The 14,815-nt window shown below is 41.8% G+C and overlaps 1 protein-coding gene across 1 annotated transcript in view; it reads left to right on the forward strand.

The window, feature by feature from the left end:
• The first annotated feature begins 1,305 nt into the window (after nucleotides 1–1,305).
• gapdhs (glyceraldehyde-3-phosphate dehydrogenase, spermatogenic) overlaps nucleotides 1,306–14,815 on the forward strand; it is an 18,133-nt gene continuing 4,623 nt past the window's right edge. The window contains exons 1-4 of the mRNA XM_077525910.1: nucleotides 1,306–1,414; nucleotides 10,988–11,047; nucleotides 11,298–11,397; nucleotides 11,581–11,687. Of these exons, the coding sequence (XP_077382036.1) occupies nucleotides 11,019–11,047; nucleotides 11,298–11,397; nucleotides 11,581–11,687 (236 nt within the window). The 5' untranslated portion in view covers nucleotides 1,306–1,414; nucleotides 10,988–11,018. The remainder of the gene's footprint in view (nucleotides 1,415–10,987; nucleotides 11,048–11,297; nucleotides 11,398–11,580; nucleotides 11,688–14,815) is intronic.

Here is a 14,815-nt window from a genome sequence, read left to right on the forward strand (position 1 = left end):
AAAAAATATGAACGATTGTTTCACTAAAGATAATATGGCACATTTATCATGTCCGCCTCGAATTTACACTCAGAGGTTGATGTTATGACCCACTGTATATGAAAAAGAGAAAAACTACCTGATATAAAATGATCTGAGCATATCTTCATACTTTTTGTAGGTGCAAAGCAGTTGTGTCGTAGTTTCGCGCTAGCCACCGTGCTCGTATTTCACTCCTCATTTTCTTCCGCCTGGTTTAGAATCACTGCCGGCAGCCGAATGAACGATCCCGTCTCTCTTTGACCATTAGAGCATCCGTCGGCCGTGCACAAGTTCACCATAGAATTGGTCTCTGATTTATCAACTGTTTGACCTGTTTTCTAGGTCACACTGATTGTTTTCTAATTCACTCGCATTGACGCCTTGCCCTCCACCGCAAGGGGCGCACTTAAACGTGATGTCACACTGAAAGGCTCGATACTGGAAAATGAGTTATAAGTCTTGTATCGCTTTAAAGTCTAAAAGTAGATGTATTGAGTTACACTTTAACCAATCAGATTTAGCCAAAATTGGTACGTCTTTGTGGTAAACACAGATAAATAGCATCCCCGATGAGTAGGCATAGACGATGATGTTTCTGTTTGTTTTTCGTCTTCTTCTTTGGCTTCTTTTTCTTCAGCCTCTTTTAATGTTTTTGTCCTGTTATGTGACAAGTATTGATTCCAATTCTGAACTTTGTATCGTTTTTGCCTGCTACTAGCATACTAAACAGGCAGATTGTTATAATAGAACATTTCATCCCATTTTGAAATCAAAATAATCCTCCAAATCAAATTACAACGATACAAAGTCAATGCTTATCAATGAGAGGTAGTCATGTCACCAGACCGCCATTTTGACATAAACTCTGATGTAAAGGGGTGAATTGTTAAATAAATAAATAAGTAAATCTCTCTCTCTCTCTCTCTCTCTCTCTCTCTCTCTCTCTCTCTCTCTCTCTCTCTCTCTCTCTCTCTCTCTCTCTCTCTCTCTCTCTCTCTCTCTCTCTCTCTATATATATATATATATATATATATATATATATATATATATATATATATATATATATATATATATATATATATATATATATGAAAAATCAGTAATTATAACATTTCTGCCCTCTTTGTGCTTGCGTTCTGCTATTTCACCATTTCTCTTGTACTCCAGCAAAGCCTGGTCGTAAAGTACGTCACGTGAGTGTGACGGTGAGTGGCGGACCACAAGAGGGACATGTGCGGTGCCTCGTTCAGAATGGACGCTGGCAGCAAAGGATGACATGACGTCACGTCGCCAGGGAAACCCGGCCGGCTCAGCGAGTCACGTGTCATGTATAAAAGAGGAAGGCAGTCCAGTGTGTTGCGCACTCACATTCAAGGAAGCATCAGTGTTCGAGGTAAGCTGTTAAGCCTATTTTAGCTTCCTTCACACTGTTAACCAGCACGCAACGTATATATATTTGACAAAGTTATGAACGAGTTGAACACGTAGTTTGTAACGTTTCAAAGATGAGCCATGAGTTTCAAAAGCTAGCTTTTCTGTCGGTGCAGTCAGTGCAGCTTGGCCTTTGAAAAAACGACGACATTGCGTTTCCAATATCCTTATCTGGCTCGCGGAACCCGCGCTTGTTCTTTTCTGATACTCGTTATCAATTTATACTGGCGCGAAATGACTGGACGATATTAAGAATGAAATAAGAACGTTAAATATTGCATTCGCCTTGATGTAATTCCGAGGATGGGAGGGGATGCGGTTATGGCGCCAGGCTACTTGTTGTGTAATCCGTGCGTTGTTGCATCATTTGGTTTTAACGAATATTTTTAAATATTCCAAACGGCGTTTCTAATTTTATCGAGAAGAGACGTTTTTATGAACGTAATACGGTGTACGTGTGCATTCGTCTGATGCAGGAGCAGCCTTGCTTCGTGACATTTGGCAACTCCTTTTGCTGCATCTTTGCGGAAGTGAATTTACGTCCGTGTTACGTAACCTCCCAGACGCAACCATTTATTACAGCGAAGTACCCTGCAATAGCTATCGTTTGATCGTGCTAAAATGTGCAGAATTAACGTCAAACTGGTGTAGGTGGTTAAATATGTGCGAAAAGAAGTACGTGCTTGTGTGGGGGGTTTTTCCCCCCAAATGAAACCTGATTTGTCGCGTCATTGGATGCTTGTGTACGCGCATTTTAAGAGTCCCGTTGACGTGACGTAGTATTTGGAGAGTTAAAAAAAATGCAATTCGTTTTAATGTCAAATAATGACACCGCAGAACAACACAATTATAGTGATCTTATCCCCTGTTCAGATAAAGCCATATAAGGCCTTGTCTCAAAGCTGAAGGTCATCACTCCACCTTGGAAAGGTCGAAGCAGGCCTGCTGCTGCCACTGCAATGCAGATCTGCAGCTAATTTATTCTCCTATCAATGAAGTTGAGATGGGCTAACTAAACAGAATCAACAGTACGGGCCGTGACGGAAAGTCATCATTATAGGCTTGCAGTTGCTGCGGAGATGCTTGGTCTTGATCCAATATCGGCAGGGTGACTGATAACAGGGTAGTGATTATTTGGAAGATTTGTTCCACGTATGACAAGCAATTGATATGGTTTCTGGATTAAAGCTGTACTTCATGAGATGTAAAATATATATCTCGTACACATCACATATGTACTTTATTTGCTGCCAGTGATGAGAAGTGAAAACTAATTTTAAATGCCAGTGTATAATAAAGTCACACAATTGTTCTGTGAGCATACTTGCAATATTTTAGCATATAACATAATCAGTTATTTCAACATGGCTGGCTTCCAAATGCTGCATTCTTGTAGCATTGTCCAAGGGGGCAGTGTTTGCCTACCTGCACCTCCTCTGCAGAGTCATCACATGACATGTCTGCTATTGAATCCTCTGCAGGCTGACAGGCGCACCTTTCATTTATTCATTGATTCATTGTGCATTGATGCTCTGTGTTCGCTCTTGTACATAAATATGGTGCTTTTTAAATCAACATACTGTACTCGTTTTTAAAAACTTGTCGTGTTGTGTATTTGCTCGGGAACATTGCCCAGCCACTGCAGGTCCCAAGCCTGGGAAAAAAAAATGGGTGGGTTGTGTCAGGAAGGGCATCCGGCGTAAAAAACTGCCAAACAAAACATTTGCATGGCAAGCCAAAAGTCCTTGCAAGAACTAAGCCTTTTTGGTGGCTGCTGATCAAGCATGCCACTGTCACAAAGCGCAGATGTGTCAATTGTGCATCGCCGTCTGCAGGAAGTGTAAAGCCTGCTGTGTGTGCAGCCAGCGTGTGTTTGATGGTGTTGGTCAAGAATGTGGCAACAGGGTGACATTACAAATGGAATGAAAACATAGTGAGAGTTCCTACATGTAATGAAAAGAGTAGAATTGTCACTATAAAGTCTTTACCTTCTCTGGGAGATGGGTCACAAGTGAAAACATGCCCTACTTGAATGTTCCTCATGGCCTAGCTACAGTCAGTTGGTTTACTGCAATGGAAAATTACTGTTGGATAAGGGGTGTGGTAGAAGTAAAGAAAGCAAGATGAAAGTTTGAATAGATCAGAGAGGCCGAGTGCAGAAAAATGCTGGGGAGTAGTATTAGTTGTACCAGTTGTGTTTTTTTTGTATAATCTGACAAAAGAATTTTAGCTCCTGCTGATTATCTTGGTTGTCTTATACAACAGACAATGGTAAAGTGTTGTTTGGCATAGCCCCTCTTTCCCAGCCATGGCCCCTCTATCACCCATTTTCCTCACTAAATGGGTCAGAGCTCTGGGGGAGGGCAGGCAGTGTGCACTAAAGGAGGTGGACAGGCCTGAGAAACATTAAAAATGAACAAATAGGTTGTTGGAGGTCCTGTTCTGAATTGGAATCATTAAAAATAGTACAGAAAAATAACAGACAGTGACAGTGAGTAAGCAGATGGTGGAAGATATAAGTACAGAAAAGAAAACGTGTCCTTGAGATAGAATATTCTTGACTTGTAGGAATAAGTAGTTGTTTGGCCTTCCAGTAATATCAGAAAAAAGATGGATGCATCGAGACCATTAGTGAATAATTGCAGCCTCCCTCTCTCCATTTAATGAGTGCCATCAGGTTTTAAGATGCTGTTCACAACATTTGACTTGACTAGTCTACTAGGCACAATGAAGCCTCTGTACACTGACTAATGTAAGTTGTGTGAGAGAGCGTGTGCAGAATACATGTTTAGTGTTGTTCCCATACCGATACTGGTATCGGCAGAGGCCCCGATACTGCATTAAAACAGTGACTACTAACAAGTAACATGCCAATACCATTTATTTAATTTTTTTAATTCAATCTCCGGTGTAATAACCTTATTTATTGATTGATTGAATTTTTATTTTATTTGTATTCTTCTTCTTCTTCTTCTTCTTCTTCTTCTTCTTCTTCTTCTTCTTCTTCTTATTATTATTATTATTATTATTATTATTATTATTATTATTATTAATAATTCAGTCTCTGGTGTAATAACCTTATTTATTGATTGATTGAATTTTTATTTTATTATTATTAATTCAATCTCTGGTGTAATAACCTTATTGATTGATTGATTTTTTTAAATTTTATTATCTGTTCTTATTGCTGCTGGAAATGTAAATTTCCCAGAGGGAGCCATCCCAAAGGGATCAATAAAGTCAAGTCTAAGTCATTAATTCCAACGCTAATATAGGACTTTTGGATGCAGCATCTTCTGACTTGCTCGTGCACAACATTCACTGATATGTGACATGCTCACTGCATGCCGATCGAAGCTATCCTATTGGACCTTGACTGCTCTGAACCAATGACAGGACAGCTTTTTCATGTTGAGAAAAAAAAACACCTTAGGTATCGGTATGGTGTCAGCATTGGCCGATACTGCAAAGCTGGGTATCGGAATCGGGGGGCCAAAAACTTTATCGGAACAACACTATGCATGTTCAATGTGTGGTTGTAATTCCATTAAATTCAAGTTGCAAGTTGAAGTTTTTAATATACTGTAGTCAAATAAACAAAATTTGAGATAAGATTCTACATTGGGGGTACTGCTGCGCGATATTGAAAAAAACATGCGATATGCGATAGGGGTGTTAAAAAAAAAAAATCGATTCGGCGATATATCGCGATACTACATCGCGCGATTCTCGAATCGATTCAATAATCGGCAGAATCGATTTTTTTTTATTTTTTTTATTTTTTTTTAGGATTCACACCTTGAGCATGGAAGAATGTTATATGAACGGAACATTAAGCCTTAATATTTTATTTTAATGCTGTTCAAACATGAAACAGATTACAACCTCTATAAGACTGAAATTTCAGATAAATAAATAATACATTTTCATATAAATCTTACACTCTACAAGCTTACTGATTAGTATTTTCTAAATTTGAATGAAAAAAATCAAAACAATCGACTTATAAATTTGTATCGGGATTAATCGGTATCGAATCGAATCGTGACCTGTGAATCGTGATACGAATCGAATCGTCAGGTACTAGGCAATTCACACCCCTAATATGCGATATGGGTGTTGATTATCGCGATATCGATATTATTGCGATATTTAACACATCTCTAAAATTACATTTTCTTTATCTAGTATTGAAATAAATAAGCTTTTAATGATCTAATCTACACAGTTGTAATTGATACTAAATTTACGAGGTTGCAAACATTTAACTTTTTAAAAAATTGTTACCATAAACTTGTGAGGAAAAAAAACACACAAAAATATATATATTACTCCTAATCAGTTATTTTATTCAAGCATAGGCATGGGTGACAACCATGCAGAACTTTAATATGTAACAGGTATTCTGTGAATTTAAAATATAAATTCACAGTCACACATTGCTCAAACTGAACTCAGTTTTACATATTTTCAATGTTTGTTCAAAAATTGTAAACAACATCTCAAAACAAGAGCTTAAACATTTATGGTTTACTGTATTATTTAAAATAAAATATTAGAAAATAAAGTGCCCAAGCATGAGTGGTGTTCTCTATATTTAAATTAAATAAAAATAAAATCCTGTGTTTAAATGAAATGATGTATAAAAAATATACATGTATAATAATTCTTGAAAACAAAGTGCTCATAAATGGTTCCGTTGTGCGACTGAACCATAGGTTGGTGGTGGTAGCGAAAAATTCCATTTGATGCAGCTGAGCCTTGACAGTAGCTACACATGCGTCGTACATCTGTGGAATGGCCACTTGTGAGAAGTAGGTTCGCGATGGCACCACGTATCTCCGGTCTACTTCCTTCATTAGATCTTTTTAGCTTCTTTATCCACAGTGCTAATCGGTATCATGCATTTGGCCACTAAACGTGTAACAGCTGCGGTAATGGCTTTGTAGCGCTTGGAGGTTTTCTCGTAAGGTGTGATGCTCGCAAAACGGTCATTAATGGTTATCTGTGGATTTGCTATTTTACAACTTGCCTTCGCGTCAGTAGTTTTGGGGGTCTTCGATTTGAATGACTCGTATAGCTTCTTGTGGTTGTACTGCGTGTGGCTGTGTAGATTGGTTGTGTTTCCTCTTGACGTAGCCACTATTCTTCGACATGACTTGCACAGTACTTGCGTCTGTGACAAGTCATCTCTTCTGAAGCCGAAGTAGTCCCATATTGTAGGCGTGCTATTTTTTTTTTAGGCACAAGTAGTTCATTGTTGTCGCTCTCGTTCATTTCTCCCTCACCCGAGTCAGCCATTGCAGCTTCCTCTATCCACGGCTGCGGAGTTGCTCACTGGTCGCTGTGGGCCGCTCTAGCCAATAAGAGAGCAGTATCTAGGGAGGTGAGTGACGCTACGTATTTAAGGTCACGTCTGATTGGGTTAACTCAGATAGACGCTAACGTGCAACCAAGCAATAAGAATACACTACCGATAACAACTTATCGTATTAACTTATCGCACGTCTTTGCGATGGGCCTATCGCGTGTGCCATCATCGCGATGGCGATATTTTTTCGCTATATATCGTGCAGCCCTAATTGGGGGTGTTAAAAAAAATCGATTTGGCGATATAACTCGATCTCACAGCACACAATTCTCGTATTGGTTCAGTATGTGGTCCAAATGATGTTTAAACATCAATTTTTGATGGAAATATTCAACAAAATGTCTTCCTTAGTGTTAGGGTTTACACTTTGAACATGGAGGAATGTTATTATATTAATGGAACATTAAGCCTTAATAATATTTCAATGCTGTTAAAACATGAGAGAGAGAGAGATTGCACCCTTTTTGTTAAATACAGTAGCTCACAGTTATACATTTTAGATAAATACACTTTCATACAAATCTTAGTGTATGTGTACAAGTTTACTGATTAGTATTTTCTAAATTAAATTTGACAAAAAAAAAAAAAAAAATGGAATCGAATCATGACCTATCAGGGTTTTTCCTAGGGGTGTGCCAAAAAATCGATTAATAAAAGAATCGAAATTCTCATTTATTAATCGAATCGAATCGATATTAATATCCAAAAATCGATTTTATTTAAATTAGAAATGAAGAAGGGGAAAAGGCAGTTGTAGCCCACATGCTGTTTTTGTGGAAAAAGGCACTTACAATACAAAATTAATAAATGTTTAAACAAAAAAAAAAAAAAAAGACACTTTCATGTCTCTATTTGTCATTTTGTCTTGAAAAGCAGACTGGAGTAGATCATGACAATGTTGTGCATATCTGTAAATTGAAGCAGAAATCATTTGTCAATCAAGTAATTTTGAATCGAAAATCATTTGAATCGAGAATCGAAAATCGATTCTGAATCGACTCGTAGACCCAAAAATCGTAATCGAATCGAATCGTGAGACAGTCAAAGATTCCCAGCCCTAATTTGGAGGCGGCCGCCACCACCTAATTTGGCAGCAAGTATTTTTACTGCACTTGCATAGTCAGGATGGTACCACCTCTGCCTCAATTTGAGCCACGAAAAACCTTGCCTCTGAATCGTGATATGGATTGAATCACCAGGTACTAGGCAATTCCCACATCTATTCTACATACACCAACATAATAATACAAAACAAACGGGGCATTATTTCAACTTGACAGTGTAGAAAATGCTTAAACATTAGGATTTAGTAACTGGTTTAGCCTGTAATGTGCAGTGTTCAGGAAAGGGGGAGGGGCCACTACGCTTTACATGCTTGCTGGTCTCAAGTTGGCTGCAGGCTGCAAAGTACAAGCTGAAACTTTCCCATGGAAGTCGGCCGATCACAATAGGTGGATGATCAATCGGAGTACCACTACCTGTGAAAGCGTTGCTGTAGACATGCATCTGAAAATGAGCTGCAAAGTGATCTACCTATTTATATCTCTGCCTGTGGTAATGAGTAATAATAATGTTTTTAGGAATAGGTATATCATTGGAAAGTTGAGGTCATGCCCTTCTTCATTTCTGAAATACGGGTCACTGTGACTCATTTTGCTCTGCCGGGTCACAAACATGTATCATTTATCAGCAAAGTAGGCATTTTGTTTGAAAAGATAGGTATTGAGAATGCTTAGGCGGGGCCAGCAAGGAAGGAAACTGCAAGGCAAGAGAGGTGATTAAAGAGTTTTGTAAACACAATAGGTGGTGTAACGGTGGAGGAGAAAGAAGAGAGAATACAGCCACAGTACTGGCTCATGTCCTCGCTCCTTCAACGACCTTGTTTGTTTGAGAGTTCAACAAAACACAAAATGGTGAACATGAGGTTTCAGGTCAACCGGACCAAACAGGAAGGCAGTACTTTTTAACACATGTATTCTTCACACATTTAAACATATTTATCCCCATCTTTTTATTTGAAGTGTACCCATAATGAGTTTAACAGATGGACGGCTTGTCTAACATAAATGGCACACACGCTTGGAGCCACACAACAGTTAAGAAGATTATAGCAGTCTAAAATGACATCCAACCACTTTCAAGGACAACCTGCCCTGAGTTACCTGACGCACACACACAATAGTCGCTCACAAGGCTAATATACATTAATAAGTTAGTAAGAGTTGGAAGTTTCAGAAAATAAATCTGCATTTATAAACATTTCATGATCCAAGTTTTCTAAAACAAAGCAGTCTTCTTAACACACTCACTATGTATTGAATGAGACCCAGCAAATGACATCTATTAAAATGGAAAGACAAAGGCACAACTAACTAAACACAGGACGTGGCGTCTGCGTTCCTCTGCTATGGTTCATCGGGCTCAGCACAAATGGGAGAAGAAAAAAAAACAACTAAATGAAGCATAGGGAAGGAGGATCACATAACTGAATGGATGCCAGCCGTCGTGTCTGGTCTGATCTGATTGCAGTGTTCCATTCAAACTCTTTCCTTGAATTTCTTCCTCCCTTCTCATCACCACCACCATTGTTTTCTAAACAAGTCCAGGCAAGTTGTAATACCACCACTTGCAAGACATTCATTGTCAAAACTTGTATTTTTGCTACACTGCACTGAAACACTCCCTCACATTCAACTTCCTGAGGTGAATACATATCACTTTAGTGAAGTGTTCAGTGTTCACCACACTTAAACGGTCTTATACATACTACAACTGCATAACGTAATAAATGGCATATATGTATTTTACATTGGTTTTGGCATTCATTAGACCACATTAGGGCTGCAGCTATCAAATATTTTATTTGGATAGCCTACTGAAAACTATCAATGAGTATTTGGTTAAAATAAAAAAATATATATTTTTGCTTGGTTAAAGAACCGTTTTCATGACTGTATTAATGAATGAACAACTGTTTTCATTTTCAGATAAAAAAATTTTTCACTTAAATTTAAACTACTTAGCAGCGTACTGTATTTTCTTCTCCAGAAACAGTGAGTATCGGAGGAAGTGGCGATTGTGCCGAAATTTGAGCTAACCTGGTTCGTTAAAAAAAATAAAATAAAAAAAAAAATATATATATATATATATATATATATATATAAAAAAGTAGGAACTGCAAAAATGTGCAGAGTACCAACTGCCTTAGAAAAGTAGTCCAACTCTTGAAATGCGGCATTCGCTTAGCACTAAAACAATGCTAGCAACTGGCACAGTACCTCAATGTCAGCATAATTAGTTTTGTTTGTTTTAAGCATCCTTAATTAACTAGATAGAACATTATTTCAGGATGATGTGTTGATATTAGTGGCAACTGTTTGTGACGGCAATATATGCTGGCCCCAACTACGGTCAGGAAGACGAGTAAAGACAGCTGCCACACCCTGCCAGGAACAACTTCAGAATAAAAGCAACCAAGGCATTAATGGCGATGTATTCTTTGGTAGGGATGTAATGATATCCAAATGTCACAATACAATATCACGATATGAACCTCATGATACTTATTGCATTATTGTGGTGGGGAGGGTGGCGATATTAAAAAAAAAAAAAAAAAAAAAAAAGCTCATGATACTGTATAAAAACCCATATTAAGGGGAAAGAAGCTCATATAGAGGGGGGAAAAAAACATTGTGTTTTTGTACATGTTACAGGTAACATCAACTTCCGTAGGTTGCCAAAACAAAACATGCCTAATTTAAAATCAAACTGCACTAATATACTAACCACCAGAGGGGTTTGGAACTGCACATATACAGTAGAAATCAACCTGGCCTTTTTAACAGATGTGCTGCTGCTTTTAATATCGTGACATAACGATATTTTGGGTTGGCAGTTTTAATATCGCAATTTTGCCGTTGTCATTACATCCCTATTCTTTGGTAGGGTAAAGTTTATTTTGAAGTTAGAATTCACCATAGCAGGAACAACTACGGTATTGCTGCAGATAGCTTGCTCCCAAAGGTGCACACCAAATAAATGGGTACTTGAGGCAGATTTTTTTTTCTTTTGGGAGCTACTCGCATTACTTAAGCACTGGTTTCACCCCTAGACCGCAGTCACTTAAATTTTTGTTAACAAGCCTTCTTTTATTCTTCTTACCAGGTAACCCAGTAACCCCCAAGAAGCAGCAACCATGCCAGAGGTCTGTGTTGGCATCAATGGGTACGTTTCAAACACATTTGGTTTAAGGTTGTGGTGGGTTGCATAATGGTTCATGCTTTGTGCAGCTCTTGTCACAATAAAACTTGCAATGTCATCAGAATGTGTTCACGTTGCATGAATTATAGCCAGTCTATGAATGTTGTAGCTGTTTCAAAGAGATTTTGGAATCTCTTCATCTTAGATCCTAGGAATGACAGTGAAAGGGAACTAAGAATGTCTTTGTGTTTTTTTTGTTGTTGTTTTTTTGTAGTTTTGGTCGTATTGGCCGCCTTGTGATGAGGGCCTGCCTTCAAAAAGACGGCATCAAGGTTGTGGCCGTAAATGACCCCTTCATTGACTTGCAGTACATGGTGAGTAAGATTTAAGACATGTTAGGCCCATTTGCATGTAACATGTAAGATACTGAACTGAGGTAAAGCTTAGAATACTTGATTAAACTGTACTTGCATTATCGTAATTGTCATTCTGTTAAAATGTGAGTCCACTGATCAACATCATGCGTACTGAACAATATCATTGCGCCTTCCTCTTAGGTCTACATGTTCAAGTATGACACTACTCATGGCCGTTATAAGGGTGAGGTGTACGCAAAGGATGGCAAGCTCGTTGTGGATGGCCACTCCATTTCTGTCTTCCAGTGGTAAGCATAGGCATAAACTTAAAAGCACAATTCATTACTATTAGTGCTAGGTATTCCTGCATCCCAGTTGTGTGCATGTGTGTGTGATTATGGATAAATATTTAGTGGTGGATCCCAATACAGGTAATTTTATATCCCCATAACGATGTACAGTTATATTGTGGTTCAATGGGTTTGCCTTTCGCTCCATTTGTGTCCTCGGTGTTTTGCGGAATTTCATCCGTAACCGTAACAGATTTTCATTTGTGACCATAACTTTATGTACTACTTGTATTACCCCGGGTTTACACCGGTTACGTGTGCGGTGCGTCTTGACTGCGTGCTCCGGACGCGTCAATTTTTTGGCCAATCCACACCGGCTCCGCACAGCTGCGGTCCGGCAGCTCCGTCGCCGACCACTTCCCGCCGTGTCTCGCATGACCACGCGCGCGATCATGTGGCATTAAAAACAACGACAAACACACAGAAAGTCTGTGCTCAACAGAGAAGCAGAAAGAGAGGTGGACTTTTTTTATTTTGTGGCTTTCTACCTCCAATATAAACCTCTCCTCGTCCATGTTCGCTGGTGTCTAAACCGTGAATGAGCACCTCGCACGTTAACTCCAGGCCCGTCGACGCCCACATCACGTTTTGCTAGCATGCTTGCGAAATAGGAGCTGGCGAGTGTTTTATCTTGAAAGTTAACCGGAAATTTATTTTGAAACTGCGTCGGTCTTCCTGTCCCGCTCGATTTGTTTTGTGCTAGCTTGCCATTTGCCGGAGGCCTACCGCCGCGGCGTCCGGCAAAAATAGAAAATAGGCTATCCTTGCGGAAGGGCTGCGGCACGCCGCAGCTGAGACGCAGTCGACACGCAACGCACCCGCAAGCGGTGTAAACTGCACCATTCGAATGAATGGAATCTAATTGCTTGCGTCGCCGGAACGCACCGCAACCGCAACCGGTGTAAACCCGGGGTTACAGTTTTACTTAGCTATTTTGCAGAGGGGTGGATTTGACTATTTTTCTTCCTTCTAAGTCGGACCAGTAAAAAAAAAAAAAAAAAAAAAAAGGTTTGGGTGTGAGGAGGCTTTTATGTCAAACAGACTCAATGCTAAGTCCAATTGTTGTGTAACTAATATTCATGTGGACGCTTATTCTGGAGATTATGTCACAAAAATGAGGTCATTAACATAAGAGCCAGTCGCCCCCAAAATCCCAGATCACTCAGCGAGTGTGTTCGGAGGTAGCGGGTGTGTTCCGAGCACACTGCTTCACTCACGCAAATTTTACTTATCTTTTATTTATTTCATTTATCTAAAAACTCACAGAGTTTCAGTACAAAAAGCAATGGCATGCACAAAACAAATCAATTGTTGAACCAAATTACATTTTGAGTTGTTCAATGAGTATCATCCAATTTAATGCTTAAAAAAAAAAACACACACACTTTTTTCCTTCATGCATTGCCCCCCCCCCCAAAAAAAAGAAAGTGCTTTGCAGGGAGCCACACTCGTTGGCCTGGGCGATAATTGGGTGCGGTTCTTGGGGCGGCGCCTGGCGCGGTTCAAGGGCTTGAGGCGGCGCCCGGCGAGGCTCGGGGGCTTGAGACGGCGCCCGGCGAGGCTCGGGGGCTTGAGACGGCGCCCGGCGAGGCTCGGGGGCTTGAGACGGCGCCCGGCGAGGCTCGGGGGCTTGAGACGGCGCCCGGCGAGGCTCGGGGGCTTGAGACGGCGCCCGGCGAGGCTCGGGGGCTTGAGACGGCGCCCGGCGAGGCTCGGGGGCTTGAGACGGCGCCCGGCGAGGCTCGGGGGCTTGAGACGGCGCCCGGCGAGGCTCGGGGGCTTGAGACGGCGCCCGGCGAGGCTCGGGGGCTTGAGACGGCGCCCGGCGAGGCTCGGGGGCTTGAGACGGCGCCCGGCGAGGCTCGGGGGCTTGAGACGGCGCCCGGCGAGGCTCGGGGGCTTTGGGCGGCGCCCGGCGAGGCTCGGGGGCTTTGGGCGGCGCCCGGCGAGGCTCGGGGGCTTTGGGCGGCGCCCGGCGAGGTTCGGGGGCTTTGGGCGGCGCCCGGTGAGGTTCGGGGGCTTTGGGCGGCGCCCGGCGAGGTTCGGGGGCTTTGGGCGGCGCCTGGCGAGGCTGGGGGGCGAGAGGCGGCAGCAGACGAGGTTCAGGGGCGAGAGGCGGCAGCAGACGAGGTTCAGGAGCAAGAGGCCACTGAAGACAAGGTTCAGGGGCGGAAGACGCGAGAGTCACCTGATTAACTGTGACTGAGGATGCACTGGTTGCTGATTGTTCCAAAACGTGATTCACACAGTTCTTTCCCCATTCCAATACGTGCCCTGAGCTCCAGTCGATTCTGGGGTTGTGTAGACGTAGCCAAGGATGTCCCAGAACCAAGGTGGGTGATGACGCTTGGAAGACGTGGAATCGGAGAGTTTCGAGATGTTGTCCGATTCGTACCTCCAGAGGCTCGGTGATGTGGGTGATGCTAAACAGTTCTTTGCCATTAAGTGCTCTGGCCTGGATGGTCATGGAAAGAGGTTCGATGGTGGCTTGTAATCGTCTTACGAGCCCCCAGTCCATGAGGCTTTCGTCGGAGCCAGAGTCAATGAGGGCTGGCAGATCTGTGGTGATAGCATGGTGGATTATCTGGATTTGCGCGAGTCTTTGGGCCTTGGCCGGGTCGGGGTGACTGAGAACTCACCGGTGAGCCTCTCTTCGCGGTGCAAGTTCCCACCAGATGACCAAATTCACCACAATAGTAGCAACGGCCTTCTCGGCGGCGACGCTGTCGCTCCTCGGGAGTTAACTGGGCTCGACCAAGCTGCATGGGTTCATCCTCGACATTACTCACGTCCCTTGGCGCTGGTCGTGGTGTCAAGATGTGCTGTGGCATTCCAGTTACCAGTGGCTGTGGAAAGGGGGTTGGTTCCACCCTTCTATGGAGACCGCTGATCTTGGTCAACTCTCTGCGTCGATGATCAGCGCGGATTGCTAGGGAAATCAGAGAATCCAAGTCAGCTGGCAGTTCCACGGGAATCAGCAGTTCCTGTATTGCTGGTGTGAGTCCTTTCAAAAAGTGATCCTGCAGAGCTGTGGAGTTCCAGCCACAGTTGGCTGCCAAGGTGCGAAACTGGATGGCATAGTCACT

The sequence above is a fragment of the Festucalex cinctus genome, chromosome 7 (genome assembly GCF_051991245.1).
Source record: "Festucalex cinctus isolate MCC-2025b chromosome 7, RoL_Fcin_1.0, whole genome shotgun sequence".
Lineage (NCBI taxonomy): Eukaryota > Metazoa > Chordata > Actinopteri > Syngnathiformes > Syngnathidae > Festucalex > Festucalex cinctus.